Raw genomic sequence first — 27,191 nt, forward strand, 5'->3', positions numbered from 1 at the left:
TATCAGAGCTTAGAGTTTTATATCTGTATGAACCGTTCTCATATTTGGGACAATGATTTTTCTAGTTTCTTTACATTTTAATTTTCTTTGTACTTTTACTTTATATTCAAGTATTTGATGTTTATATTGAGTCAAATCTATCTGTCCTTTGTGAGTTTCTTTTTCCCATTGCTGTAATGCTTAGGGTATATTTTTATAGAACAATAATAAATACTTTAGTGTTAATTATCTTCATACTGCCCAAATTAAAAGAGCCTTTTTTTGTGTGCAGAAAAGAGTGGAGAAGGAAGATTGTTGATTCCTTCCAAAGAAAATTTCATAGTAGTAACAGCTATTACTACTGTAACTGTTAAAGAAAAAGGGGTGTGTGTGTGTGTGTGTGTGTGTGTGTGTGTGTGTGTGTGTGTTTCTTAAGAGCTTTGTTAACCTCAAGACCGTTTCTGGACTTTCTCCTTAGGGTCATGTGTAGTTAAAAGGTAAAATAATATTAAGCAAATGTTATTTTTACAAAAGACTAAATGGGGTAAAGATGCCCTCTAGTGGAAGGTTAGGTCCTCTCTACAATCAAACTGAAAGCACAGAAAATCTAATCTCTCTCAATTTATAAAATGCTCCACATACTCAATTGTTATGTGGGGCTTTTGCTTTTTTATGAATAATAGCATCAATAGCAGAGTTAAGAAATTAATTTCCTTATAGTTCATATGTTCTTTTTGAAGAGATTTTGTTTACTTTGCTTCCAAGATGCATTATTCTATAAACAGGAACAACCAAATTATCTTGGTCACCAAATTCCATTTTCTCTATTCAAAAAAGATATTAGTTATTCAATCTACTCTTTCTGGTAAGCTTACACAAGTAAATATTTGCTTGTTCAATATATAACCTGAATGTGTTATCAGAATCTGCTTTAATGTTATGAAAAACTGCTTTAATACTATGAAAGAAAATATTTTGCAAAGTTATCAAGATATCTAATGTCAAAATAAATATCTTAAAAAGGATGACAGAAATGCTTATTTTAGGACTTTCAGAGTTAATGTTCTTGAAAAAGAGATTGCTCTGTAGAGTCTTTTTTTTTTTTTTTTTTGGTATACCCTTAGAGGCTACCCCAGGATCTTGTTGATAGTGGAAATCAATAAACATTGCTGGTAGGAGGAGAGACAAGTTATTTCCTAATCATCTGATGTAAAATCTCTTTTGGACAAATTATTAACATGATTAGAGTGGCAAGATGTCTGTAAAATGCTAAAATTCATTGTTTCATTTATTAAAAACTATCCTATAAGATTCACACATAGACACCCCCTTGGTTGTAACAAAAGTATAAATAGTACTGAAGTACAATAGTAAAAGCATGGCCTTTTCAATAAATTGTTCTGAGTCAATTGGATATCTATATGGACAAGAAAGGAACCTTAGCTTCTACCTCATACCAAATACAAAAATAAACTCCAGGTGGATCGCAGATCTGACCGTGGAAGGTAAAACAGCAAAGCCTCTGGAAGAAAACATGAACAGCTAGGGGATGACAACTATTTCTCAAACGGGGCACAAAAAGCACTAACCATAAAGGAAAAGATTGCCACATTGGACTTAATTAAAATTGAGAGCTGTTCTACATAAAAAACACTGTTAAGACAGTGAAAAGACAAATCATTCATTGGGGGAAGACATTAGCAATACATATATTCACTTAAGGAGTCTTATTATGAATATGTAAAGAATTCCTACAAACCAGCAAGAATAAAACAGTAGAAAGATGCCAAAAGACTTAATAGGGACTTGACAAAAAAAGGCATTCTAATGACCAATAAACTCATGAAAATGTGGTTCAACTTCTTTGACTAATAAAAATAAATTCATATCACAATGTGACCACTACAGATACAGCTGTGCTGGTAAATGTTTAACAGTGGGCTTTCCAGAAGGGAAAGAAAGATATGTATGCATGTAGCACAATGTTACAAATAATAATAAAACATACAATACCCTTTATGGTAAATTCCATATAGCCAATAGCCAGTTGATTCCTCTCCTCCTCCTCCTCCTTCTTCTCTTCTTCTTCCTCTTCTTTCTCTTCTTCTTCTTCTCCTTCTCCTTCCCCTTCCCCTTCCCCTTCCTCTTCCTTTTTTTTTTTTTTGAGACAGGGTCTTGCTCTGTTGCCTAGGCTGGAATGCAGTGGCACCACCATGGCTCACTGCAGCCTCAACCTCCTGGGCTCAGGCAATCCTCCTGCCTCAGCCTTCCCAGAAACTGGGACCACAGGCATGAAGTACTATGTCCAGCACAGGTGTCTCACAGTGTTGCCCAGGCTGATCTTAAACTCCTAGATTCAAGTGATCTTCCTGTCTTGGCCTCCCAAACTGTTGGGATTACAGGTGTGAGTCACAGTACCCGGCCTGCCAGTTGATTCTTACAGATGTTTTTGTTGATTTTTGCTGAACTCCTGTATCCGTATCTAAAGCTGCAATTCAACCATGCTTTTACAAATTTTTATTTATGCTAGGCACAACATATCAACTACAAACGTGGCACTTTAGAATTTAATCTGCATTATTAACATTTTCTATATCACTTTCTTAAGTCTACATAAATCAACAAAATAATAAATTAAGCCTTGAAATTAGTAGCCTTTCACAGTTTCCATGGTATAAATACTCCATTGTGGCCATTGTCAAGTTAGCCACATGACATTGCTGGAGAGATGCAGAACAGCACACTATGGTATAGCATTTCCACCACACAGATACAGTTGATGTAAATAACCTTAAGAGCACAGATAATAGACAAATATAGCATGGAGGTGATGAATTTCAAACACTTTGTAATATATAAAATATAAGTAAGTTATATATTACTTATATAGTTGTATATATGTGTATATCTATACTATATATTGTAATATAACTTATTTAAATTTATATAATTTAATGTTTAATAATGTGTTTAACAACCAGCTCACAGAATTCCTGAAAATGTAAGCATTGGTTCCCGAGAGCCAGTATGAGCCAACTCCCACACACGATTGAACCTGCCAAAATGAAAAGATAGTCAATACTAAGTGAGGCCATATGACCTTACAATTCAATTCCTAGATATATATCCAACAGAAACATACAAATATATTCACCAACAATGTGTACAAGAATGTTCATAGCAACACTATTTGTAATAGCCTTGAAATGCAAGCAACCCAGAAGTTCATCAATAATAGAACAGATAAATTACGATCCACTCAAAAACTAGAATGAACAAACTACTGTCACATGTGCCAATATGAATGCATATCATAAACATAATGTTGAGTAAAATAAGTCAGATCCAAAGGTATACAGCTTGTATGTTCATACTTACATAAAGTTCAAAATAGGCATAAGTAATCCACAGTATGAAAGTCAGGGCAGTGGCTCCTCGTGGGGTCTGAGTCCAAGGGGGAATCCAGTGTCCTGGTTATGTTCATTTTCTTATTTTGATCATTACAGGTGTTTCTAGTTTGTGAAAATTTATTAAACTGTACAACTTAAGATCTGTGCACTTTTCTGTGGTTGTTACATTTCAGTGATTTACTTTAAAACACTTAAAGCACCACTGCTTAAATTAAAAAAAATAAAACTGACCTAAATGACAATTCCAAGGTAAAATGTAAGTTAGCTAATTTAATTATATCTGAAGGAGTAGAAAAGTAGAAACCAGTAGCTTAAGTAATGGGGTAACATTATTTCACCATGAGACCCAGTACAAAAAATTTCATTTCTTTCACGACTCTACCGCAAAACAGCAGTATTAGTGGGCTATACAAACCAGGAAATGGTTGAAAGAAAAATCTTACCAAATATCTGTATTAATCTTAAAAATTTCAGTTCAGAATTAATGACAGATAAAAAGAGAAGAAAAAATGAATCCAAAAATACCTAAACCTTTCATGCAACTAAATTGCATCAGAAAGTAATGTATCTAATAAAATTGTACATTGTTCCCATATGAATTTAATGATAAGAATGAAATAGCCTTTTAAAAAGTTTTCAAAGACATAATGTCTTCATTTTTTTTCTTTTGGCCTGAAGCCACAGACAGAAAACAGCTGCAAGCTAATAAAATGGTGAGGAAAGGAGTGCTTCTTAGTAAAAGTTATGGGTAAATGGTTAAATGAATGGTGGAAATGGAGTGAGGAACTCATCAGCCATAAATGCAGTGGAAGACAAGAAGTAGCTTTCTGCTGAGTAGGAGTTAATTTAACATTATATATTGCAGATAAAAATATTTTCCCAAGATTATTGACTCCCCTAGATCTAGATCTAGGTTTTCAAATTAGTATCAATTTACTTCTGAAGGGTTTCTCCTTTCATAGAGCAAACCAAAATATTACACACAAAAGGACATTAGCCACTGTTCCCACATAGTGATCTCCTCTTCAGGAAGCTTTACTGCTACAGCACATTTCACATTTCATAAATTTTATGCCTGTTTTGCCCTAGATGTTCCATCCTATGTGAGTTACTTAGCAGAACTAAGTTTAAGAATATGTGGAAATGTCTAAAAGAGTAATCATTTTAGATGGATGTGAAAGAAAGAAAACTTCTTGAAGGTTAGCCTTACATTTTGATCAAGGATGAGAACGATTGCTGGACATCAGCTTGGCAATAAATCTACCTATCTCCTTTGAAAGGAGTCTTTAATCAGCAATCAAAGGTCATAGCATTATGGTAGATATTTGACTCAGCACATATACCATTTTGACAAATCTGAAAAATTGGCTCAGATTGACTGAACAGCCAGACAAAGACATAACTTGGGCAAATCAAACAAGGTTTACATATCCAAATGTGTGGCATGAAGAAGGAGGAGTTAGGATACGTAGCAGAGAGATCCGCTCTCAATCTCTATTAACAGACAGAAGTGCTTACACTTGAGAATCCCTCAGATGGGCCACATTAGCAGACACACAGTTGAGGATGGTAAGTTTGAGCAAGTGAGGCTCCCGTTAGCCCTTTCGAAGGTCAATTGTCCCTTCAAACCCAGTGTTACATACATGACGCTAAAGCAGTCCTGGTACACGCTGGCAAAAACTACACCTGGCCAGGTGTATCTCACTCATCTCAAAGTATACATGATATACAAGTACATTTGCAGGAATAGGTAATAGAGTATTCATATGCCTAAATAAACTTCTTATTCTTTACTCTCAACCTCTCCAAGCTAAAGCAGCTTGGGCCAGATATGACCCTGAATTCCATGCTGTGAAGTTACAGCAAGCATCTATTCCTCAGATGGCCCTGGGAGTCATGGTAATGCACCCTTGGACCAGCTCTAAGACCTAATCTGCAGGCCTAGATTTACTCATTTTGGCAACAAATGTGTATGAGAATCAAGAGTTAGAAAAAGAACAGACTGCAAAATATCTTCCCCAGTTATTGACTGTCCAATTATGTAGTCACTTAGCATAAAAAGACAACTCTATAGCATTATTTTGTATGCTGTTTTGTTGTGTTTGTTCTTACCTTCTAAACCTTTGATTGAAATATGAAGATATTTCTATCTAGCCATCTTTCATCACTTCCCTTCATCAGCAGAAGTGCTTATTTGCTTTGGACATGTCCTTCCTTTCAACCCAGTATTGAATGATTGGGTGCCAAGTTGTGTCTCCATGAAATCTCAACACTTTGGGCCTATCAATAGCTTAATTCATAATATTTGAGCCTGAATAATAATGCTAGAAGTTACACATTTCTGCCTAAAGCTTAGCCTACCTTAACTACTATTTCACACTGAAGCTCTTCTGCATCCTGGGTCACTCTGCTGAGGCAGAGAGCTGATTTGGATCAGGAGACAGGCTCAAACCCTGGCTTTACCTAAACCTGCTAGCTTTGTAATCTCAGTTAAGTCCCACAGACCTTGAGCTTTGCTTCTTTCATCAGTAAAATGGGATTGAATCTCCCTCATGGTTTTATAGTGACAATTGAGATAATGTTTGTAAACTTGTAAAGAATGGTGTCTGACACATAGTCTATGTTCCATAAATATCAACTGAGTCTAAATCTGACAGATGTAGTCTGTTGGAATTTAGCATGTGCAAACATTTATTGTCTATACTCTTTACTGCCAATGATAGGTTTCATTTTAAAAACCTCTAAATTTCAGCAATCGATTAATTGCTAGAATTTTAGAAGATGGGTTTGTTGTATCCTGAATAGAAATAAAAATTCTTGCAGCTAAAAGCATTTCCTTGTATGTGAAATTAAGGCTTGTGACTACATGCCAAGCAATTCACAAATAAGTATCTTATTCTGGACTGTCACTCACCCTCTTGGAAGCTTCTGAGAAAATTAATGAGTTTATTCAAAAATCTGTGGAACTCAAGTAAATTTTCACTGGACTGTTTGATTGCTCATTCTGTTGGGTGGATTATAGTTTATTGGAGGGGGGCCATAGTTGACAGTGCAGCTGAATGTACCAAGAAATGGAAAGAAAATCATCCCAAATAGGTATTAAGATTTTAATTGGTTTCACAAGGCACTTGGCAGACTCTATTAAGGAGCTAATGATGAATTTTGAAGAAATACCAGAAGAGTGCCATCATAACCATTTAGGGTTTTCCATTTTGCATTCATTGGACACATTAGCACTGTCTAAAAATGATCCAATAAATATTTACCAAGAACAGCTGGCTATTAGACCTCTTAACCTAGCACTTTCAACTATGTTAATTTTGGCAATGAATGTGCAAATTACTAAGATTGTTTCGGGATTCTAAAGTTGGAAGAGCAACGGTGGGGAGTAGGAGGACATTATCTGAAAATTAGCAAGAAAGGGAAAGACCAGCAGGAAGCAGTGGCTCAACCCTCTCTTCATCTCTAGTTACTGCCCATTCTCCTTCATCTGCTCATATGACCTAGGCCCTGCTGACTAGATCTGCATGCCTTGAACTTCTTAGCTAATGATGCAAAGAAGCAAGGACAGGGGAGCCTTACAGTGGCCATATAGTGGCCCCAGTGGAGCAGGGGATGTTGTGCTAGCAGCAGTAGATGGTGCCTGTGGTACTGGCTGTAGCATGTGTCCTGCAAGGGTGATGTCTGCATGGCTTTGACTGGGTGACTTGGCTCTGCTGTGTGATTTTGGGTTCTGTTCCTGGCTGTATGCCCCTGAGTCTTGTTGTCCAACCCTTCTTAGGATTATGGAGGCTACCAAAAGCATACTTAGAAATTCCTTCTGCTAAATAAGCCAGAATCAGTTTCTCTTGCTTTAACTAAGAACATTATGTGATAGAATGATTAAAGTTTTAAAAAGCAAAATGTTAGGCTTAAAAATTTTCCATGGATTGGATTTGGTGCATAGTGCACCAATTTGAAACCTCCCTGATAAATTATAAGTTCATTCATGTATAAAATGAGAGAAGAGAAAATATAAACAGAGCTCATACTAATTAAGTTTCTTCAATTTTTTCTCCTACTAATCAAAGTATTACATCATTTTATCTTTTAAAAATGGTAATTTTAACAGAGGAATTTAAATAAAGTAATTCTTTAACAGAGTGTTATAGGTTCAGGGAAAAGGCAGGGATTGAGGGTAGAATGGCTAGTGCATATGGCACATCTAGTTTGCCTTAGATCTTGACACACCATAGTACCTGTAACAAGCTGGCTGGAAAATGCATATTTCATGGTACCTAAGACAATAGATTTCCTGGGGAGAAAGTGCAATGTCTTTCCTTCAGACACAAAGGAGCCTTTTTCCTTTCCATCTTTTAATACTCATACCAATCAGTAAATTTCTACTTTGGACAAAACATTGTGCCAGCAGTCTGCAGAAAATTAAAGAAGTGTGAGTCACCTGACTGACCTTAAAGAAAATACATTCGTTCATTCATTCATTCATTTTTCAAATGTTTATTAGAATCTACTAGACCCTACAGATTGAAAGACGTACAAGGTATGTTCTTGTCCTCTACAGTTTATAGTTAATAGGTATTATTACTCACAATTTACCTGAATAAAGACCTATGTGGACTCATGATACACAGGAGCCTATGAGATATATTTATTAGATTATTTATTTACTTTTAGTTAACATTTTAAGTATGTATAAACAATCACCATAACCTATTGGATATTTTTAAAAAAATAATTAGCATTCACTTCTGTATCTTGAGTCCACAGGTATAAGCAGTATATAATCAGAAAGTTATAAATAAACTCAGATTATATAGGCAAAGGTGTGTTCCTAAAAATGACACATACAGGTACATTAATTAAAAGGATGCATCTAAAATTATGACCAAGCTCTTTTTAGAATGCAGAAATGTAAAATTATACCTTTAACAATGAAGATATCATTTATATACTTCAAAAATAAAATGTGATATCACAGAGATGAATGATCGCTATAGGATTGTATTTGTTTAAGAAAACATGATTTCTTCTGTAAGAATGTAAAAGAAATCTAGTAAGAGTTGAGGGGAAAATTATGAAGTCTAAAACCAATTATCTTAATATTTTTCTTATTCCTAAACATAAGAACAGCATTAAAGGAAAACTAGCTTGCATTTTAATTGTCTATCTGGCATTAAGGAAGTTCTGCAAAAATGTCATAGAACTAAAAGGCTTCAACTTCAAATTAAAAATATTCTAGGCTCAGATTAAAATATGGTCTGTCCCATATGAAAAATAATAAAGATGTAATTGGCTTATTAGACAGAATACAAACTTTCTTTGAAGTTTGGAATGACTAAATTCCTTTTCTCTGAATATTTCTTTGTATTGTTTTCTCCGAGTGCTGCAAATTATCTTAAATGTAATAGCTCATGAAGTTATTGTCTATAAAACACTGTATCTTTTGTTATTCAAATACAAGGAAAACTACATTGTGTTAATGATATATGTATTTTTGCTAGCATTTAACATGACAAGTATTTAATCATTTTTCCACTAAAACCAGTATATTTTTGTTCTACCAGTACTGCATTTAAAAAATGTTAACATTAGAAACAAAGAATCATGATCTTATTTAGCTTTTCAATATATTTTAAACCTCTTACAAAAGAAAAGGCCTATAAACAGAATAGAGAATTTCCTTAAGTTTAAAGGTTGAGGAATTCCAAAAAGTAAATCCAAGCAATTAATTTAGCAGCCTGGGAAGAGGTTAAAGACACTTAATTATGTTAATACCTGAGTCAGAATCTGGGTTTCCCTTTTTTCTAGGTACCTTGCCTTTGCTAAGTAACAACTTGTCTGAGCTTTTTTTTTTTCTTTTTTGAAATGGCATCTCACTCTGTCACCCAGGCTGGAGTGCAGTGGAATGATCTCAGCTCACTGCAACCTCCACCTCCCAGGTTCAAGTGATCCTCCCACCTCAGCCTCCCCACCAAGTAGCTGGGACCCACCACACCTCGTTAATTTTTTTTGCATTTTTTGGTAGAGACAGAGTTTCACCATGTTGCCCAGGCTGGTCTCGAACTCCCAAAATGCTGGGATTACAGGCATGAGCCACCGTGCCCAGCCTTCTCTGAGCTTTAGTTATTTCACCTGTCAAGTGGGGACTGATACCCACTTCTAAGATTGTTGTGAAAATTCAATCATGTGTGTAAGGTGTCTGGCATGTGGTAACTCAACAAAACATTTCTTATCTCTTTTTTCACTTTTTAAGCTCCAGTTGGGAAGATAAGCTATAAACCCATGAAGAGGTAATGAAAACTCCAAGAGTTAAGTCACAATTCATATGCACTGAGGTGGCTAGAGAAGATGATCTCTAAAGCCCCTTGCAGCTCTAAACATTGATTATTCTATGACAGCTGTATAAGAAGCGTCAGGGGGCAGTGCATGATGAATTGGCAATTGTAAAGTGTGGACAGTAAGTGCTCTTAGGTCCAAGAGGGGAGCTGCTGCCTTGGGCTACAATGGATTAGGAAAACCAGTAAAAAATTCTGAGCTGTCTGAACTATAATAAAAGCTCAATTCAATTAGGAGAGTGACTAGCAAGAGTCTGATTATAATACAAATTCAGGCCAAGCTGAGGAGAATAAGGAACAAAATACTGGGGAGAAAGGAGAAAGGAAAAGGCAGTATCAGCAATTTGGTTTGTGAAACAGACAAAGAATATTAAGTAGCTATCATGCTTCTCATCCTTACAACAGTCTTATAAGGCAGAGAAAGTATATTAGCCTTGCTGAGAATCTCCTTTGAGTATCAGCATCTGTTAGAAATGTGTTTGGCAACAAATAATAGAAAACCTGGACATCAGTGGCTTAAATAAAGTCTTTTTTTTTTTTCTTACCTAGAAAAATCCTAAAGGTAGACAGTCCAGAGTTGGTGCTTCTACATAATGACACTGTCAAGGCTCTTTCTTGCTCTTTCTAGCCAGGCTCTTTCTGGGTCTCTGTCTCACCATTGTTAGAATGATGGCATTTGCACTTATATTTTGTTGGCTTATGCTCACTTGATGGCTGCTATACCTCTGGGTATCACATTTGTACCCCATCCTGAAAAGAGACAGAAGGGCAAAGGAACAGAGAGTGTGGGCAGGTGGCATACCCATGAGTCTGAGCCTTTTTATTAAGAGAGTTAAAGCTTTCCTGGAAAGTTGCCCAGGACTTGCAAGACTTTCTCTTGCAATTTTCCTCTGGCCAGAATTGTGTCTCATGGCTGCCCATAGAGGGAGAAAGGGGATGTGGATAGGGTTAATCAGCCAACCCCCAGTGGAGACAACATTGTTGAGGGCCTTGTAAAAGAATTACTACAAAAGACAAAACCAGGGAATTATTTTCCTTAATCAAGAATTTTCAACTCACTAAAAAATTAAACCTTTAAAAATTTTGAGATAATTTTACATTCAAATACAATTGTAGAAAATAACATGGCAAGATCCTTTTCCTCCAATGATAACATCTTACAAACCATAGTACAATGTAACTACTAAGATATTGACATGGACAGAGCAAAAATACAGAACATTTCTATCACAATAAAGATTTCTCATACTACCCATTCATAGATATAGCTCTCACGCCCCCTGTCCCTTCTTAATTTCTGGCAACCACTAATCCATCCTCCTTTTCTATGAATTTGTCTATTTAATAACTTTACATAGAGCAGGCACGGTGGCTCACCCCTGTAATCCCAGCACTTTGGGAGGCTGAGGAAGGCGGATCTTTTGAGTCCAAGAGCTTGAGACCAGCCTGGGCAACAGGGTGAAAACTTGTATCTACAAAAAAATATAAAAATTAGCTGGAAGTGATGTGGTGATGCATGCCTGTAGTTCCAGCTACTTGGGATGTCTAGGTGAAAGAGTCACTTGAGCCCAGGAGGTGGAGGTTGCAGTGAGCCGAGATTGAATCCCTGCATTCCAGTATGGGTAACAGAGTGAGATCCGGCCACTCTTCATGTACAGTTTTTTTTTATGTGCAAGCTTTCATTTCACTGAGATAAATACCTAGAGTTGTAATTGCTAGGTCATATGGTAGTTGCATGTTTAAGTTTATAAGAAACTGCCAAATTTTTTCTAGAGTGGCTCTACCATTTTACATTCTTGCCAGCAATGAATGAGTGATCCAGTTCTCTGCATTCTTGCCATTTGGTGTTATCAGTATTTTTTATTTTAGCCATTCCAATAAAGAGGCTGTGATATTTTATTGTGCTTTATATTTGTATACTGCTCATGACTAATACTGTTGAACATCTTCATGTATGCTTGACTTCTGTATACATTCTTTGGTGGAATGTCTTTATATCTTTTGCCCATTTTCTAATTGGGCTGCTTGATTTTCTACTGTTAAATTTTGAGAGTTATTTATATCAATTCTATTAATAGATACTAGTGCTTCGTTGAATACACTTTGCACATATTTCTGCTACTCTTTGGTTTGTCTTTTTATCTTCTTAAGAGGGCCTTTAACAGAGCAAAAGTTTTTAATTTTGATTAACTCCAATATGTCAATTTTTTTTTTTTTTTGAGACAGAGTTTCGCTCTTGTTACCCGGGCTGGAGTGCAATGGCGCGATCTCGGCTCACCGCAACCTCCGCCTCCTGGGTTCAGGCAATTCTCCTGCCTCAGCCTCCTGAGTAGCTGGGATTACAGGCACGCGCCACCATGCCCAGCTAATTTTTTGTATTTTTAGTAGAGACGGGGTTTCACCATGTTGACCAGGATGGTCTCGATCTCTTGACCTCGTGATCCACCCACCTCGGCCTCCCAAAGTGCTGGGATTACAGGCGTGAGCCACCGCGCCCTGCCACCAATTTGTCAATTTTTCTTTTGTGGATCTTGTTTCTGAAGTCAAGGCTAAGAACTCTTTGCCTAGTCCTAGATTGTAAAAATGTTCTTCTACTTATTTTTTTTCTGAAAGTTTTCTAGTTTTATATTTTGCTTTAAATTCATGATCCATTTTGAGTTAATTTTTATGTAAGGTGCGAGACTTAGTTGAAGTTTATTATTTTGACTTTGTATGTCCACTGGCTACAGTTGAAAAGGCTATCTTTACTGACTTGCTTGGCACTTTTGTCAAAATCAGTTGGATATGTTTTTGAAGGGTCTCTTTCTGGGTTCCCTATTCTCTTCCACTGATGTGTGTCTATCCTTTCACCAATTCCACACAATCTTGATTACTGTAGTCCTGTAATAAGTCTTGAAATTAAGTGGACTAATTTTTCCCACTTTCTTTTTTTTTAAAAAAATTGTAGCTGTTCTAGTTCCTTTACTTTCCCATATAAATTATAGAATAATCTTCTCTACATTTACAAAAAAATCTTGCTAGAATTTTTATAACAATTGCATTAAAATGACACCAAATTTAGAATTGACATCTATGATGGTTAATATTAGGTATGAACTTGATTGGATCGAAGGATGCCCACATGGCTGGTAAAGTATTGCTTCTGGGTGTGTCTGTGAGGGTGTTGCCAGAGGAGACTGACATTTCAATCAGTGACTTGGGAGAGGAAGACCCACCTTCACAGTGGGTGGGAACCATACAATCTGCTGCCAGCAGGGGAACAAAGCAGACAGAAGAAGGGAGACGAGTAGCTGGCTTGTTGAGTCTGCTTGGGCTCTCTCTCTCCTGCTGTGCAGTGCTGGATGCTTGACATCAGACTCTCCTCCTGCCCTTGGACATCAAACTCAATCTTTGGACTCTGAGACTTGCCCCAGCAAGTGCTTCATTGTAACCCTCCAGCATGAACATCAACACAGACCTTAACTCTTATAAGAAACATGTACAGGCTGGGCGCGGTGGCTCACGCCTGTAATCCCAGCACTTTGGGAAGCCGAGGCGGGTGGATCATGAGGTCAAGAGATCGAGACCATCCTGGTCAACATGGTGAAACCCCGTCTCTACTAAAAATACAAAAAAAAAATCAGCTGGACACAGTGGCGCGTGCCTGTAATTCCAGCTACTCAGGAGGCTGAGACAGGAGAATTGCCTGAACCCGGGAGGTGGAGGTTGCAGTGAGCCGAGGCGATGGCGCCATTGCACTCCAGCCTGGGTAACAAGAGAGAAACTCCGTCTCAAAAAAAAAAAAAAAAGAAAGAAACATGTACAGTCTATTCTTTCTAAAGCATGCTAAGCTAAGTGGATGCCTCATCTGCCTGGTAAAACCTGGGTCTCCACAACCGCTTATTGTAATCCAGATATTCCTTTCTATTGATAAACACTTTTTCAACCAATTGCCAGTCAGAATATGTTTAAATCTACCTATGACCTAGAACCCCGCGCCACCGCCTCCACCCCGCTTCCCCCGACCTTACTTCAAGTTGTCCTGCCCTTCCAAATACAACCAATGTAAATCTTACATGTGTTAACTGATGTATTATGTTTTTCTAAAATGTATAAAAGCAAGCTGTTCCCCAACCACCTTGGGGACATGTCATCAGGACCTCTTGAGGCTGTGTCATAGGTGTGTCCTTAACCTTGGCAAAATAAACTTTCCAAATTGAGACTTGTCTCAGATACTTTTTGGTTTAAAACTTACTGATTGAGAATCCCAAATCTGAAAACCCCAAATCTGAAATGCTCCAATGAGCATTTCCTTTGAGTGTCATGTTGGTGCTCAAAAAATTTCAGAGTTTGAAGCATACTGGATTTTGGATTTTTGGATTATGGATTAGGGATACTCAACCTGTATATAGTATTATTTCCTCCCCCATCATTAACATGTAAAAGTTAGAAGTAGTTTAGTGATTACATGTTTTAAAATTATAATAAAATATTATAAATTCAGACTCATATTTTGGAATTTGTAATAACGGAGAAATTGCTCAAGTATTATTATTGTAATTTTATTTCATCCTTTCTATTTATTTATTGGGATTCTATGTTAAGATATTACTTATATTTTTAAAACCTTTTGTTGGAGGAAATACACAGGCAGAAATTGGCACAGATAATAATGTATAGTTGAATGAATATATTACAGTGGCAATTAGGCATGAGCTGAACAGGTGAGGGCTTCCCCTACCCACCAGGAATGTCAGGCAACCATCAGGTGATGGTTTGACAGTTGTCTGACTTTCTCTCTAAAAATAATAATTGGTTGCAGGCACCAGGGAGAGGCAATTTCCCAATGGATAAAAACACTTGAAACTGTTAATTAGCAACTTCCAGTAAGATCTCAGGAATTGGGCATGTGGGCTTGAGTATGTGCATTAAAATGTAAAATGGCAGAGTTTAACTGGTTATACGACCTTCTGGGGGCATTCCAGCCGAAAAGGGAAAAAAGCCTCAGGTGGCCACACGTACAACTTCTTAAACACACTGCGCCTGTTCATCTCTCAAGCGCGAGGAGGGCATCGTGCATGTGGGCTGTCCACCCTAAGGGAAGAATCATGGAAAAAGGGATGCAAGACACCTGACATATTCCAACATATAAAACCCCAAGTCAAAAGGTCAAACACCACACTTGACTTCCAGAGTTCCTGCTCAGGTCTTTTCCAAGTGTACTTTCCTTTCTTTCCTGTTCTAAAGCTTTAAAATAAACTTTCATTCCTGCTCTGCAACTTGCTTCAGTCTCTTTTTCTGCCTATGCCCCTCAGTCTAATTCTTTCTGCTGAGGAGGCAAGAATTGAGGTTACTGCAGACCCGTATCAGTTTGCCACTGGTAACTCAGATATTCGCTACTCCTAACAAATTTTACAAAGCGAACACTAAATTTTTATTTTGTTTACTAAATGATTTCTTTATATTGTAAATTAAAGGTGAAGCAGAATCACGGGTGTAATGTTTCAAATTTGACACATTGGATGTGTCAGATACAAACCATTTCTTATTGCTTAACTCAATTCCTGTTAAGGATCTTCACCAGAGAATAACAGGGCCTACGTTCATTATAGTTTTTTGGAGTTTACTAAACATTTCTATGTACCTTATCTCAATCCATTCTCAACAATTTTCTGAGGTAGGGATTATTACATAGTTTTAGAAAGGAGGAAAGGAGCCTTTAGAAAGGCTCAGAGTGGTAAAGCAAATCCTTAGGGTCACAGAGTCTATCGGTCACAAATCTTAGACTTGAAACAAGGGCTTTAGAGTCCATGTCTTCTACTGACTCTCCTAGCACACTGCTTTCTACGTGCGCATGCTGTGGCTAGGAGGTACTGCCCAGATCCCCCTCAAGGAATGAAGTACTTATTCCACAACAGCAGGGAGTGCTGTGCAGAAAGCCCTCAGTTTCATCCACTTCTGGGACTGCCTTGACTCAAGAGAGATACATCACCCAGTGCTATGTCCTTCTCCTGGGACAGTCACATCCAATGCCTCATCGATGAAAAAAGACCCTTCAGGCAAACTCTGAATGGTCATTTTAGCTTCAGAGCTTCCCACAAGGTTAGCTGAGGCTGCCACTAGACTGCAGGGAAGCACAGCTCTCCTCAGCCCTATTGTGCTTCTTCCTTTCTCTTCCACAGGTGTTGATTCTAAGGGGATACCCTAATACATCTCCCCTGTACTATTCTCCAATATTATCTTCATACCTGAAAATGTGCTATCACATTTGATAGTGTGAAAAATGTCACACTATGCATTTGAAAGTTCTGTGTAGAATCTCATTGATTAGCAGATTTATTTATTTATTTATTTATTTATTTATTTATTTATTTATTTTGAGACAGGGTCTCCCTTTGTCACCCAGGCTGGAGTGCAGTAGTGCAATGTAGCTTTGACCTCCTAGGCTCAAGTGATCCTTCTGCCTCAGTGTCCTGAGTAGCTAGGATTACAAGTGCATACCACCATGCCTGGCTAACTTTATTGTTTTATATTTATTTTTCATTTTTTAGAGGTAGGAGTCTCTCTACGTTGCCCAGGCTAACCTGGCCTCAGGCAGTCCTCCCACCTTGGCCATCCAAAGTGTTGGGATTACAGGCATGAGCTACCATGTTCAGCCAGGAATTCTATTTTAATACAATGGTCAAACACAGAGAAATGAAGTTTGTAAACATATACTAAGGCTTATATTTGAATACGGATAGATATCCTGAGTGTAAGGACTATGGGAGCTGAAAATAATCTTGCCTATTATTTTCAGGTGAGATTCGAGGATTAAATAATTGCAAAATAAGTTTCTCTCTGGTATTGTTTGCCAATATTATTCCACTCGGTTCAATCCTAGCAAGCTCATTCAGGCTCGTGGCAGAGGTAATTGAAATCAAGAACTTAATTCTGACATCTGGAAATCTTAGTGGTGGGGGCTGGGAGATGGAGAGAAAAATACTGGTACCTTCTACTGCATGAGTATTATCAAAAGGTTGTGGATAGGAATAGATGGCCTCAGCCTCAGAAGGGCAGGTAGGCTGGTATGGTGAGGGTCTGCGTTCAGAAACAAACTGTATTTCAAGTCCCAGTTGTATCACTTATTTGCTATGACTTTGAACAAACTGCCTAATCTAATCCAGCCTCATCTGTAATATGTAAGGTCCATGAGGGCAGGGGCCATGTCTATGTTGTTTATTATTGTATATCGAGTGCTTAACAAGCCTGGCATTGTGGCATTCAGAGCCAAATCAAATAATTGCTGAAGGAATGTGCTAAAAAATGAGCAGCCTTTGACATTTAGAAGCCAGTCTGGTACTCACGGCTGTGCCATGATTTTTTTTATTAGACATAAGTAATTTCACAGAATACTAAACTCAAACAAGATTACTCTGAAACCATGATGAAATGAGACAAAGCAAGGTCACTTCATAATTTCATCTAAGCACAGACCAAAATAAGTTCACAATGCCACCCACAAAATACCAAACATTCTCTTTCTTCAACGAAATGGGTGACTGCTACTTCTTTGCTAATTGCAGCTTTATCCTCCTGCTTCCTTTTGTGTAAATAAGATTTATTGAGACATCCAATCATAGATTTGCCCCTGCTTTCTGATAGCATCCAAGCTATAGAAAAACCCCTATTTTCGTAGGGCCTCCCAGAAAACACCCACCCAAGGCCCCAGTCTTATGATAGGTTTGTTCTAAACACCCTCTTACTGAGGTATTTAAAGGGTCTCCATGGTGTGTATTTGTGCTTACTTCAAAGACTAATGGACACAACCTGCTTAACTACAGCTGTGTTCCTAGTGGTGTTTATGAGGGCATAGACAGTGTGAATAGAAAAAACAGGGAGAAAAACACTGTCTTTTCAGAGTTGTTGTGGGTATGAAATGAATAATCAATTTACCAACATATACTGAGAGTCTGTTTTGTGTCAGCTACTGTGCTACGTGCAGGGAATACCAAGAAGAACAAGACCTGAATTGCTCTTCAGGGTTTTGAAACTGCAGGTCATGCAGAGTAGAAAATTTATGATCCAATTCAAAGCACTATTATAGAGGCATATACCTCCTATAAAGGAGTTATCATAGGACCATACATAGAGAAGAAGCATGTAACTCCTCTGGCCCTTAGGGGACTGAGGGAGTCAGAAGAAGAGAGGATGTGCGGTGAACAGAATAATGGCTCTGCAAAGATGTCCCATTCCTTGAAATCTGTGAATATATTACCTAACATGGCAATGAACTTTACAGATATTAAATTTCTTGAGATGGGAAGATTATTCTGGGTTATCTGGTTGGGCTCAATGAAATCATAACTGTTCTTGTAAGAGGGAGGTAGGAGGGTAAGAGAAGGAGACCTGATTGCAGAATGATGTGGGACCACAAGCCAAGGAATGTGGGCAGCCTCTAGAAGCTGGAAAGGACCCAGGAATGGATTTTCTCCTAGAGCCTCCAGAGTCAGCCCTCCCCATCTATTTAGACCTGTGACCTCCAGAACCAGAAGAGCACAAATTTGTGTTTTTAAAGCCAACTAAACCTTTGGTAATTTGTTACAGCAGCACTAGGAAATTAATTCAGGCTTAATCTTTAGCGCAGAGTCCCAGAAGAAGCAAAGGAAGACTATTTCCTTTGAGGACCTGCCAGTTAGTCTGCATGGCTTGGGAATGCGTGTGCTTTGGAATAGGACAGGATATGTGGAGATCAGATCCTGAAAGGTGTTTCCATGCAAAGAAATTGGAAATAATGCTGAAGGTAGTCAGAGACTACTGAAGGATTAAAAGCAGGGGAGTGTGACAAAATCAGAGTTGCATTTCAGAAGGATGAACTGGAGTCTGCAAGTAGGGAGAACAGATGAGAGGCTGCTTAAGTATTCTGGGCAAGAAACGATGAGAGGCTTTCTCTGACCCTCTAAGAAATGCCCTTGCTTATTCCTTGAAATTTGGGATGAGAGGATTTACAAAAAAAAAGGTTACAAAAAAAAAGGTTCTTCAAATATTTGAAAGGCTGTCATGAATCAGAAAGATTAGACATGGTCTGTGCTGCTCCAGGGTCGAGGGATAAATCAGCCATAAGGAGATATTAAGTGCACTATCAGGAAGCACATTAATAAATTGTCTAAAAATTGCATAAACTTCACAGATAATTATGCCTTACATTTCATTCTTTCAATAAATAATCATTCGAGCAGTTAGGATGAGGCAGGCGTCAGGCCTGTATATGATGGTGTACCAAACAGACAAAGGCGCCGCCCGGGAAAAACTTTCTTTGCGTAAGGTACTGTTTACAGATAATTTTTATATAAAATAATCATTTAACCAAGAAGCAAGGTCACAGTCGGGATGGTTGAAAAGAGACTAATATATGGGCGAGGGTGGTTTGGAATGAACCCTGGTCTGGGAAAATTGAGACGAAAACTCACAAGCAGTCACTGATGGCCAAAGGACCCATGGGACTTCTCTCCGCGCGCTTTCCCGGTCGCCCGGCCGCGCACCTCACCCTTCAGCCCGCCGGTGCTGCCTCTTTCCCGCCCCTTTTACACGTCACTCGGGCCGCGGGATTTCGAGCATTTTCTCTCGCGAGATCCTCACGGTAGGGTAGACTGCCGTGTAGGCAGCTGAGGGGACAGTTGAGGTCGATTTCGTTGCGGATTTTCAGCAAATCCAGGGCTGGTCCGGAGGCGTGAAGTAGGTTCCGGGGCCCGAGACCTGGGCTGCCGGTGCGGGCCCCTGAGTAGGGGGTGGGGCAGGCTCCCCGGGCTCCCCGGGCTCCCCGGGCTCGAACCGGTTCGGTCCGCGTGCGCGCCGCGAGCCCCAAACCCGTGCGGTCGGCCCCGGGGTTGGGGGTCGGCCTGGGTGGTCTGCGGCGCCTGGACGGCGTCTGGGGACTCCTGCGGCGTGGGTCTGAGGTGCGGCGGTCGGGTGCAGGCCCTGGGCGGGTGGAGAGCGGGAGGGCCTGGGCGTCCGCAGCCCGGAGCTGACCTCGCCCTGGGTCCTCCAGGGTTGGCACCCAGGTGAGATTGAGGTCAGCGTCAGAGCTGGGTGTCCCGAGGGTCTTGCACCTGGGGAACTCAGGAAATCCTCTGGTCCTCATCTTAAAGTTCTTTTTTCCAAAGTTACCCAGTGGAGTTGGTTTTCCTTCTTTCCCAGTTTTTCGAAGTTCTCTGAATATGTTAATTATTCAGAGAGGCAGAAGGAAGACGTAAAAAGAGGAGACCAAAGTGATTTAAATCCCACCATTCTAATTTTTTTCTTTTTAAACTTAAGGCGTACAGAACGATGGAGTATATGACAGAATCCACCAACCGCAGCCCTGGACACATGTGAGTGCGACACTTCTTCCTTCCGACTTGAATGTGAAAATCTTCAGTGAGCCTGGGAAACTTACTGTGGGGAAAGCTTGAGGGTGGGTGGGAAGGAGCTTCTGTTGTCAAAAATGGGAAAAATAAGTCTCATTTCGGTAGAAAATCAAATTAGTTTCTGGTTTTAAAGCTTGTTCTAGTAAATATATCCTCTAAAAGAGTTAAAATATTCACCATGCATCCTTTCAGAACAGCGCTGTCCAATATATAGCCATATGTGGCTCTTTAAATTTACTTTTTACTGTTTTTTATTGGAGATTACAGTGTAGTAATTTTTAATTTTAAATATCTTAAAACATAATTATCAATTTTTAATTTCTTTTCTTTTCTTTTTTTTTTTTTTTTTGAGACAGAGTCTCACTTTGTTGTCCAGGCTGGAGTGCAGTGTCACTGCACTCTCAGTCTCCCGAGTTCAAGCATTTCAGCCTCACGAGTAGTTGGGACTACAGGTGCACACCATCACGCCCAGCAAATTTTTGTATTTTTAGTAGAGATGGGGTTTCACCATAATGGCCAGGATAGTTTCCATCTCTTGAACTTGTGCTCCGCTCCTGTCGGCCTCCCAGAGTGCTGGGATTACAGGCATGAGCCACCGCGCCCGGCTTTAATTTCTTTCTTTTTTGAGATGGAGTCTTTTTTTTTTTGAGGTGGAGTCTCGCTCTGTCACCCAGGCTGGAGTGCAGTGGCGTGATCTTGGCTCCCAGGTTCACGTGATTCTCCTGCCTCAGCCTCCTGAGTAGCTGAGATTACAGGCGTGTGCCACCACATACCAAGCTAATTTTTGTATTTTTACATGTTGGTCAGGCTGGTCTCGAACTCCTGACCTCAAGTGATCCACCCGCCTCGGCCTCCCAAAGTGCTGGGATTACAGGCGTGAGCCACCGCGCCTGGGGGCATTTCTTATATTTATGTTCAAATTTGCTCTGCTCTGCTTGCTTGCTTGCTTGCTTGCTTGCTTTTTCTTTTTTCTTTCTTTCTTCTGTCTCTCTCTTTCTTTTCTGATGAATAGACAGGTTTAATGATACAGTTCTCTTCACAGAGATGACTACAGAGACTTTTAAACAGTAATCCTGGAATCGTTCAGCACAGACCAATTAGCTAAATCTAAAATAAACTGGCTTCTTACCACAGCTACCTTGTAAACATTGCAGTCCTCTGTCTAGAATGACCTTAATCTCATGGGAAAACAGTAATTATGGAGAAACTAGCTTTGTGGTCAAAAGTAAAAACCAAAGGAAAAATAGGAGTTCAGTGGCTAGTGAAAACAGGAAACGTGGCCCCCTTTCGTGTGATGCTTTACTCTTCCCTTGCCCTTCAGTTAGCTCAGTGGTTTGAATAAGCCATCTGAAAGTTAAATGTCTTTGGAGCTCAGCATAGTGCTGATCTTCCTTGTTCTGTCAGTAGCTTTTAATAGACACTTGTCTGAGGGCTCAAAGCCCTTCATAGAACCCTTTCTTGGAATGAGTTCAGTTTGACCATTATAATTCTTCAAAATGATGAACACCCTCCCAGACAACCAGCACTGGAAGATCCTGGTTAGCTCTGTCAAGAACTGCTTGCTTTCCAGATGGTACTGCTGGCTCCATTCTGTCAGCATAAACCCCAAGCAGTTTAAGTTGGAAATGTCCTAAATTAATTTAAATGGAATAAAATTAAATACTTGGTTGCTTGTTTGTGCTAGCCATATTGCCACATGTGGCTAGTGGCTACCATTGGACGTGGAAATTATCGAACTTTTCTTTTGGACAGTGTGTTCCTCCATTAGTGGTTCTCAAACTTTTTCTGCCCCCAGTACATTTAGAATTATGATAGTTCTGTTATTTATACTGAGTCTCTAGATGTTGATACACTTCGTATCATGTTAAAAAAAAAAATTCTGCTCTGGGTAAATGTTTATATTTTAGCAGTCCTTACGCTTTTTTTAAAAATTGCCTTTGGAGTATATTGCTGTCTAATTCTGTTAGAAATGATTTAGATATTAGTTTCTATTGGTGTAGTCCAGAGATATACTTGAAGAAATGTTTATTAGAGATAGACAACTGAAGTCTTTTAATCTGGTGATACCATTCTGTTCACCTAAGCTGTGGTCCTCTGTATGCCCTGAATAAATAAATTTTTAAAGGCTTAATATTTAGAGATGAGGTGGTTGAATTAAAAAGAGACAAACGGATCTTATGTATTTTTGATATAGGATTTTCTTTTTGGTTTTTGCCATTGACACACTGTTACCTTGTTAATTGATTCTTTCTTGGTTTTCCAATTTTCAACAAGGGATAATTAATAACAGTGCTTCTCAAATTTTTCCTTTGCTATTACACTTGCAATTGGGAAGTTTATCTGTTTAAATGTAAAAGTTAATGTGAATGTTTGTATCTGCATAGAAAATATTTGGAACGATATATACAAATTGTTAATAAATGTTACCTTCATGGATAGTCTTGATTGGATGTGGTCAAGAGCCCTTTAAAATTTTTTATTGTATTTAAGTATTTGAAGTTAAAATTAGTGTAAGATTTGCATTCTTCATCAATGTACCTACATTTGTTTTAATGTGACGATATAGTTTCATTTGCTTTTAATAAAAAAGACTTGTTTAGACCCATATTGGCTATTTAAATGTAAATTTAAATACAAAAAAATAAAAAATTGAGTTTCTCAGATGTACTAGTCACTTTTCATCTCCCAGTTGCCATATGTGGCTAGTGGCTACCTTGTACAGACCACAGTAGAACATTTCTATCATGGCATGAAGTTCTGTTGGACAGTACTGACTCTCCAGAACCTTTAGGACATTGGCCTTATATTGAGGATTTTTAGAATTGTAGCCATTTTTGGTGTTTTTCCCCCTGTATTACAAGGTTATTCTTTATCTACTGCATCTTTGAAGATTGCTTTCTTTTCTTTTTTCTTGTTTTGAGACATTGGCTTGCTCTGTCACCCAGGCTGGAGTGCAGTGGTGTGATCTGGCTCAGTGCAACTTCCGCCTCCTGGGTTCAAACAATTCTTGTGCCTCAGCCTCCCAAGTAGCTGGGATTACAGGCATGCACCACCATGCCCAGCTAATTTTTGTATTTTTAGTAGAGATGAGGTTTCACCATGTTGGCCAGGCTGGTCTCGAACTTTTTATCTCAGGTGATCCACCTGCCTTGGCCTCCCAAAGTGTTGGAATTACAGGCGTGAGTCGCTGTGCCTGGCCCAGGTTGCTTTGTTTCTGTCATTTTTTAAAAAAGGGCAAAGATACCGTGGCCTAACTTGAAGGCTTTTGTTTGTTTGGCATCTAAAAAAAAGTTTAACTAGTGTATTTTAAAAACCTAATTTGAAAGATTTGTCTTTTATTTATTAAAGCTTGTGCTGTGAGTGTGGTGTCCCAATAAGTCCAAATCCTGCCAATATTTGTGTGGCCTGTTTGCGAAGTAAAGTGGACATCAGCCAAGGTATTCCGAAACAAGTCTCGATTTCGTTCTGCAAACAATGTCAAAGGTACAGTGTGGTACAATTTTGCTCTTCTTAAAGTTGGAATTTACATTTAGAGAGCCACTGAGATATGCTAAGATTACACGAAGGTTCATAGAATAAAGTGCATGCAATTAAGGTTTAATTTTTGTGTTGGTGTCACCAAAGATTTTAGAATTTGTAATTTTATAGTATACTTTTCTAGTGTTTCCTGCTAATCTGGTTAAGATAGTGTAAAGGTATTTAAATCTGTTGTTCTCCTGTTAAAGGATGTAATAGATTTGATGTATATAGTTAATAGATAGGAGTTGATGTTTGTAAGGGAGAGAGCAGATTATTAAGGACATGTTATTATAAGGTTTTTCTTTCTTTAGTTATTAGAAGCTATGTATAATAAAAAGCACCTTATGTTTGGAGTAATTTAGTAATATGTTTTAAAAACTCTTTTAACGTTCACATGTAATTAAAATAACTATGTTGATGGAAAACAAGCTCGGTAAATCCTATCTGAAATGGTCTGAATTGAAGATTGGATTGGAAAGCAGAAGACTTCTTCTGAAAGTTAATGTTTCATACCTCTTTATTTTCTTTAATTGTTGGCGTAAACAACTTATATCTATTAAGCCATTGAGTAACACAGAACTGCCTAATGAGTGTAAAATTGTATGCTTGTGATTTCCAAAATGGGTTAAGACTCTACTTTTTGAGTATGTGTCTTTAGAGTGGTGGTTCATGGACTCCTTGAGAATTTGAAAACTATCTCGCCTGTAAAATATTTACATATATATGTGTACAAACACATGAAACTTTGTTTATTGTTTTAGGGAGTTTACAGTTTATAAGCTTAGCAAGTGTGAGGCTTAATCTTTTAAATACTTACTATTAAAAGCCTGGTGGAGTTAGACAAGTACTAGTTAAAGAACTAAACAGACTTAGTTTGTCTTGGCTTTCTCAGAAACTAGCTTTTTGAAACTCTTGGCCATTTATCATCTCAGGGCCTCAATTTCCTCATCAGAATTAATGGTTTTATTAAGTGATATTTCTAACTCTAAAAGTGTACTTATAGGCCAGGCACAGTGGCTCATGCCTGTAATCCCAGCACTTGGGGAGGTTGAGGCAGGTGGATCACTTGAGGTCAGGAGTTTGAGACCAGACTGGTCAACATGGTAAAACCGTGTCTCTACTAAAAATACAAAAATTAGCTGAGTGTGGTGGGGCGTGCCTGTAATCCTAGCTACTCTGGAGGCTGAAGTAGGCAAACCACTTGAACCCAAGAGGCGGAGGTTGTAGTGAGCTGAGATTGTACCACTGCACTCTAACCTGGGGGACAGAGCGAGACTCCATAAAAAAAAAAAAGTACCAATAAATAAATAGATAAGTAGTTATAAACAAAGGGGGACCTGCGTAGTGTTTCTGATTGAACCTTGAAAAGTTAAAAATGAAAAATTTATGTTATTTAACAAGTATGGCAAAAAGGCATTCACATAACACATTTGGCAGTATTTTATATTTAACAAACATTTATTGAGCACCTGCTATAAGATGTTTCAGGCACTGTGCTAAGTCCTGGGTAGGCTGGACTAAAAACCTTAAAGCACATGCGTAAGAGATTTAAGTTTTGTTTTAGTCAGGTTTTACCTAAGATTTTAAATGTCATTTTACAATTTAAAATTTGAAAAGGACTTGAAATAAGATGAGTAGACTGAACTATTGCTGATTCCTAGTGTTGTGAGGTACTAATTTACCTTTTTATTGTGAGAAATAAGCAGTTTTCAGGCAGTTTAGAAGTACATAATTAACCATTTTAATGCCATGTTGAGATGATTTTCACCTGTTGTTCAGAGCATAGCTTTAAGGGACTCTTGGACACTTTGCCAGCCTCACTGGAATTGTAGTGGTGATTTGGTGATTGAAGTAATAAGATCACTTTAGTAGGTTATTTCAGATTGACGTTCTCAGTCAGAATTTTACCTTTTTAATTAAAGCTACTAGTCCAGTTGAAAGTTCTGGAACCATTAAAATATATTTGAGTTAAGTGCTTCATATCAGCCTTGGGTTTCATTATGCCTGTTTAATAATTTGGGTTATATCTGTATATTCAGATGGAAATTTCTGTGTTTCCTGAGAGATGTTGGATTTCAGTATGTTATCTTTTGTTTCAGGTATTTTCAGCCACCAGGAACTTGGATACAGTGTGCTTTAGAATCCAGGGAACTTCTTGCTTTGTGTTTGAAAAAAATCAAGGCCCCTCTGAGTAAGGTAGGTTAAACAGCTAAAATCAGGATTTACAGATATGTTTTCATTAAAGCTCTTATTTTCAGAAAATTCTTGTGAGTAGGTTTTTCAGAAGTAACTATTAAATGTTACTGTTGTTACCAGTAGCACCCCACTACAAACACTTTTTAAAGTTACATGTATTCTTTTTATGAAAAGTGAAAATAGAGGGTGAGAAGGGTAGAGTAATGAGATGATAAGACCACTAGGATTCCTCTGGCTACGTTTTTTAGAATGGATGTAAGGGAGGTAAAGGTGTAAGTGATTGTAATAATCATGAGAAATGATGTTTTTGGATCAGCAGTGGAAGTGGTAAGAAGTGGACAGATTTGGATCTATTTTTAAGGTAGTAACATTTACTGATGTAGCTGGATGTGTGTGTAAGAGACAGAAGAGTTAAGGATGCCTTCCACTGTTTATGATCTGAGCAGCCAGGTCACTAGGTAGGGGAGATTGGAGCTCATCTGTAACGGTATTTCGATGTCTACCAGATGCTTAAGTAGAAATACTAAGTAGGCAGGTTGATAAATAAGCAGGTGAGTGGTCCGGTCTAGAGATAATGAATTTAGGATATAGATAATATTTAAGGTCATGAATTGGATTAGATTACTTCAGGAGTTTACGTAGAGAAGGAAAGAAACTGGAGGACTGAATCCTGGAATAATTCCTTGAATGGGTAATGAGGAAGGAATAATTGCGTAATGAGGAGGAATCACCAAAGGAGACTAAAAGGAGCTGCTAGGGAGGTAGGAGGAAAATATTAGGTGAGTGTGTTGTCCTGGGAGGAAAGGTAAGTGTTTTAAGAAGAAAGGAGTGAGTAGCTATGTGATTTGCAGTTGATGGATCAAGTAATGAGTTCCGTAGCTTTAGCAGTGTGGACGAACTTACTAACATGGGCAATTTCTGTTTAGTGGTGATGGTAAACATGTGATTTAAGTAGAAATGAAAATGGAAAATGGGAGAAGGAATTGGAGGTAGCAAGGATAGACAGTTCTTTTAAGATTTGGTATAAAGGAAAACAAAGAAATGGGGCAATGGTTGAAGGGAAAATTTGGGAAGGGACACATGTCTTATTTTATTTTTTGAAGATAAGGTCTTTGCTCAGGCTGGAGTGCAGTAGTGCTGTCATGGCTCACTGCAGCCTCAAACTCCTGGGCTCAGGTGATCCTTCTGCCTCAGCCTCCCAAGTAGTTGGTACTATATTGTGCACCACCAAGCCTGGCTGCTTTAAAATTTTTTTATTTTTATTTTTAGTAGAGATGAGATCTCTTTTTTTTTTGGCCTTGTAGAACAGAGATCTCACTATGTTGCCCAGACTGGTCTTGAACTCCTGAGCTCAAGCGATCCTCCTGTCTCAGTCTCCTAAAGTGTTG

At 38.4% G+C, this 27,191-nt stretch overlaps 1 protein-coding gene and 1 long non-coding RNA gene across 5 annotated transcripts in view; one reads left to right on the forward strand and one right to left on the reverse strand.

Annotated features, from left to right (window-relative positions):
* Positions 1-27,191, forward strand: part of NMD3 (NMD3 ribosome export adaptor) — a 116,496-nt gene that overhangs the window by 60,782 nt on the left and 28,523 nt on the right. For 2 of the 4 annotated variants that reach the window (XM_064378879.1, XM_012447356.3), the window contains exons 1-4: positions 19,315-19,417; positions 19,997-20,052; positions 23,437-23,571; positions 25,707-25,803. In XM_064378879.1, coding sequence (XP_064234949.1) covers positions 20,009-20,052; positions 23,437-23,571; positions 25,707-25,803 — 276 coding nt within the window. In that variant the 5' untranslated portion in view covers positions 19,315-19,417; positions 19,997-20,008. Of the gene's footprint in view, positions 1-19,314; positions 19,418-19,996; positions 20,053-23,436; positions 23,572-25,706; positions 25,804-27,191 lie in introns of those variants that run through there. The other 2 variants (XM_012447358.2, XM_064378878.1) reach the window with 1 other exon arrangement.
* Positions 1,125-19,230, reverse strand: LOC105713603 (uncharacterized). The gene is made up of 3 exons (XR_001106593.2): positions 19,153-19,230; positions 10,270-10,474; positions 1,125-3,034 (listed from the first exon to the last, which is right to left on the reverse strand). It is a non-coding gene; the product is annotated as an uncharacterized LOC105713603 (long non-coding RNA).

Source organism: Aotus nancymaae, unplaced genomic scaffold (genome assembly GCF_030222135.1).
Source record: "Aotus nancymaae isolate 86718 unplaced genomic scaffold, 86718_ANA_hifiasm-v0.15.2.pri h1tg000019l, whole genome shotgun sequence".
Lineage (NCBI taxonomy): Eukaryota > Metazoa > Chordata > Mammalia > Primates > Aotidae > Aotus > Aotus nancymaae.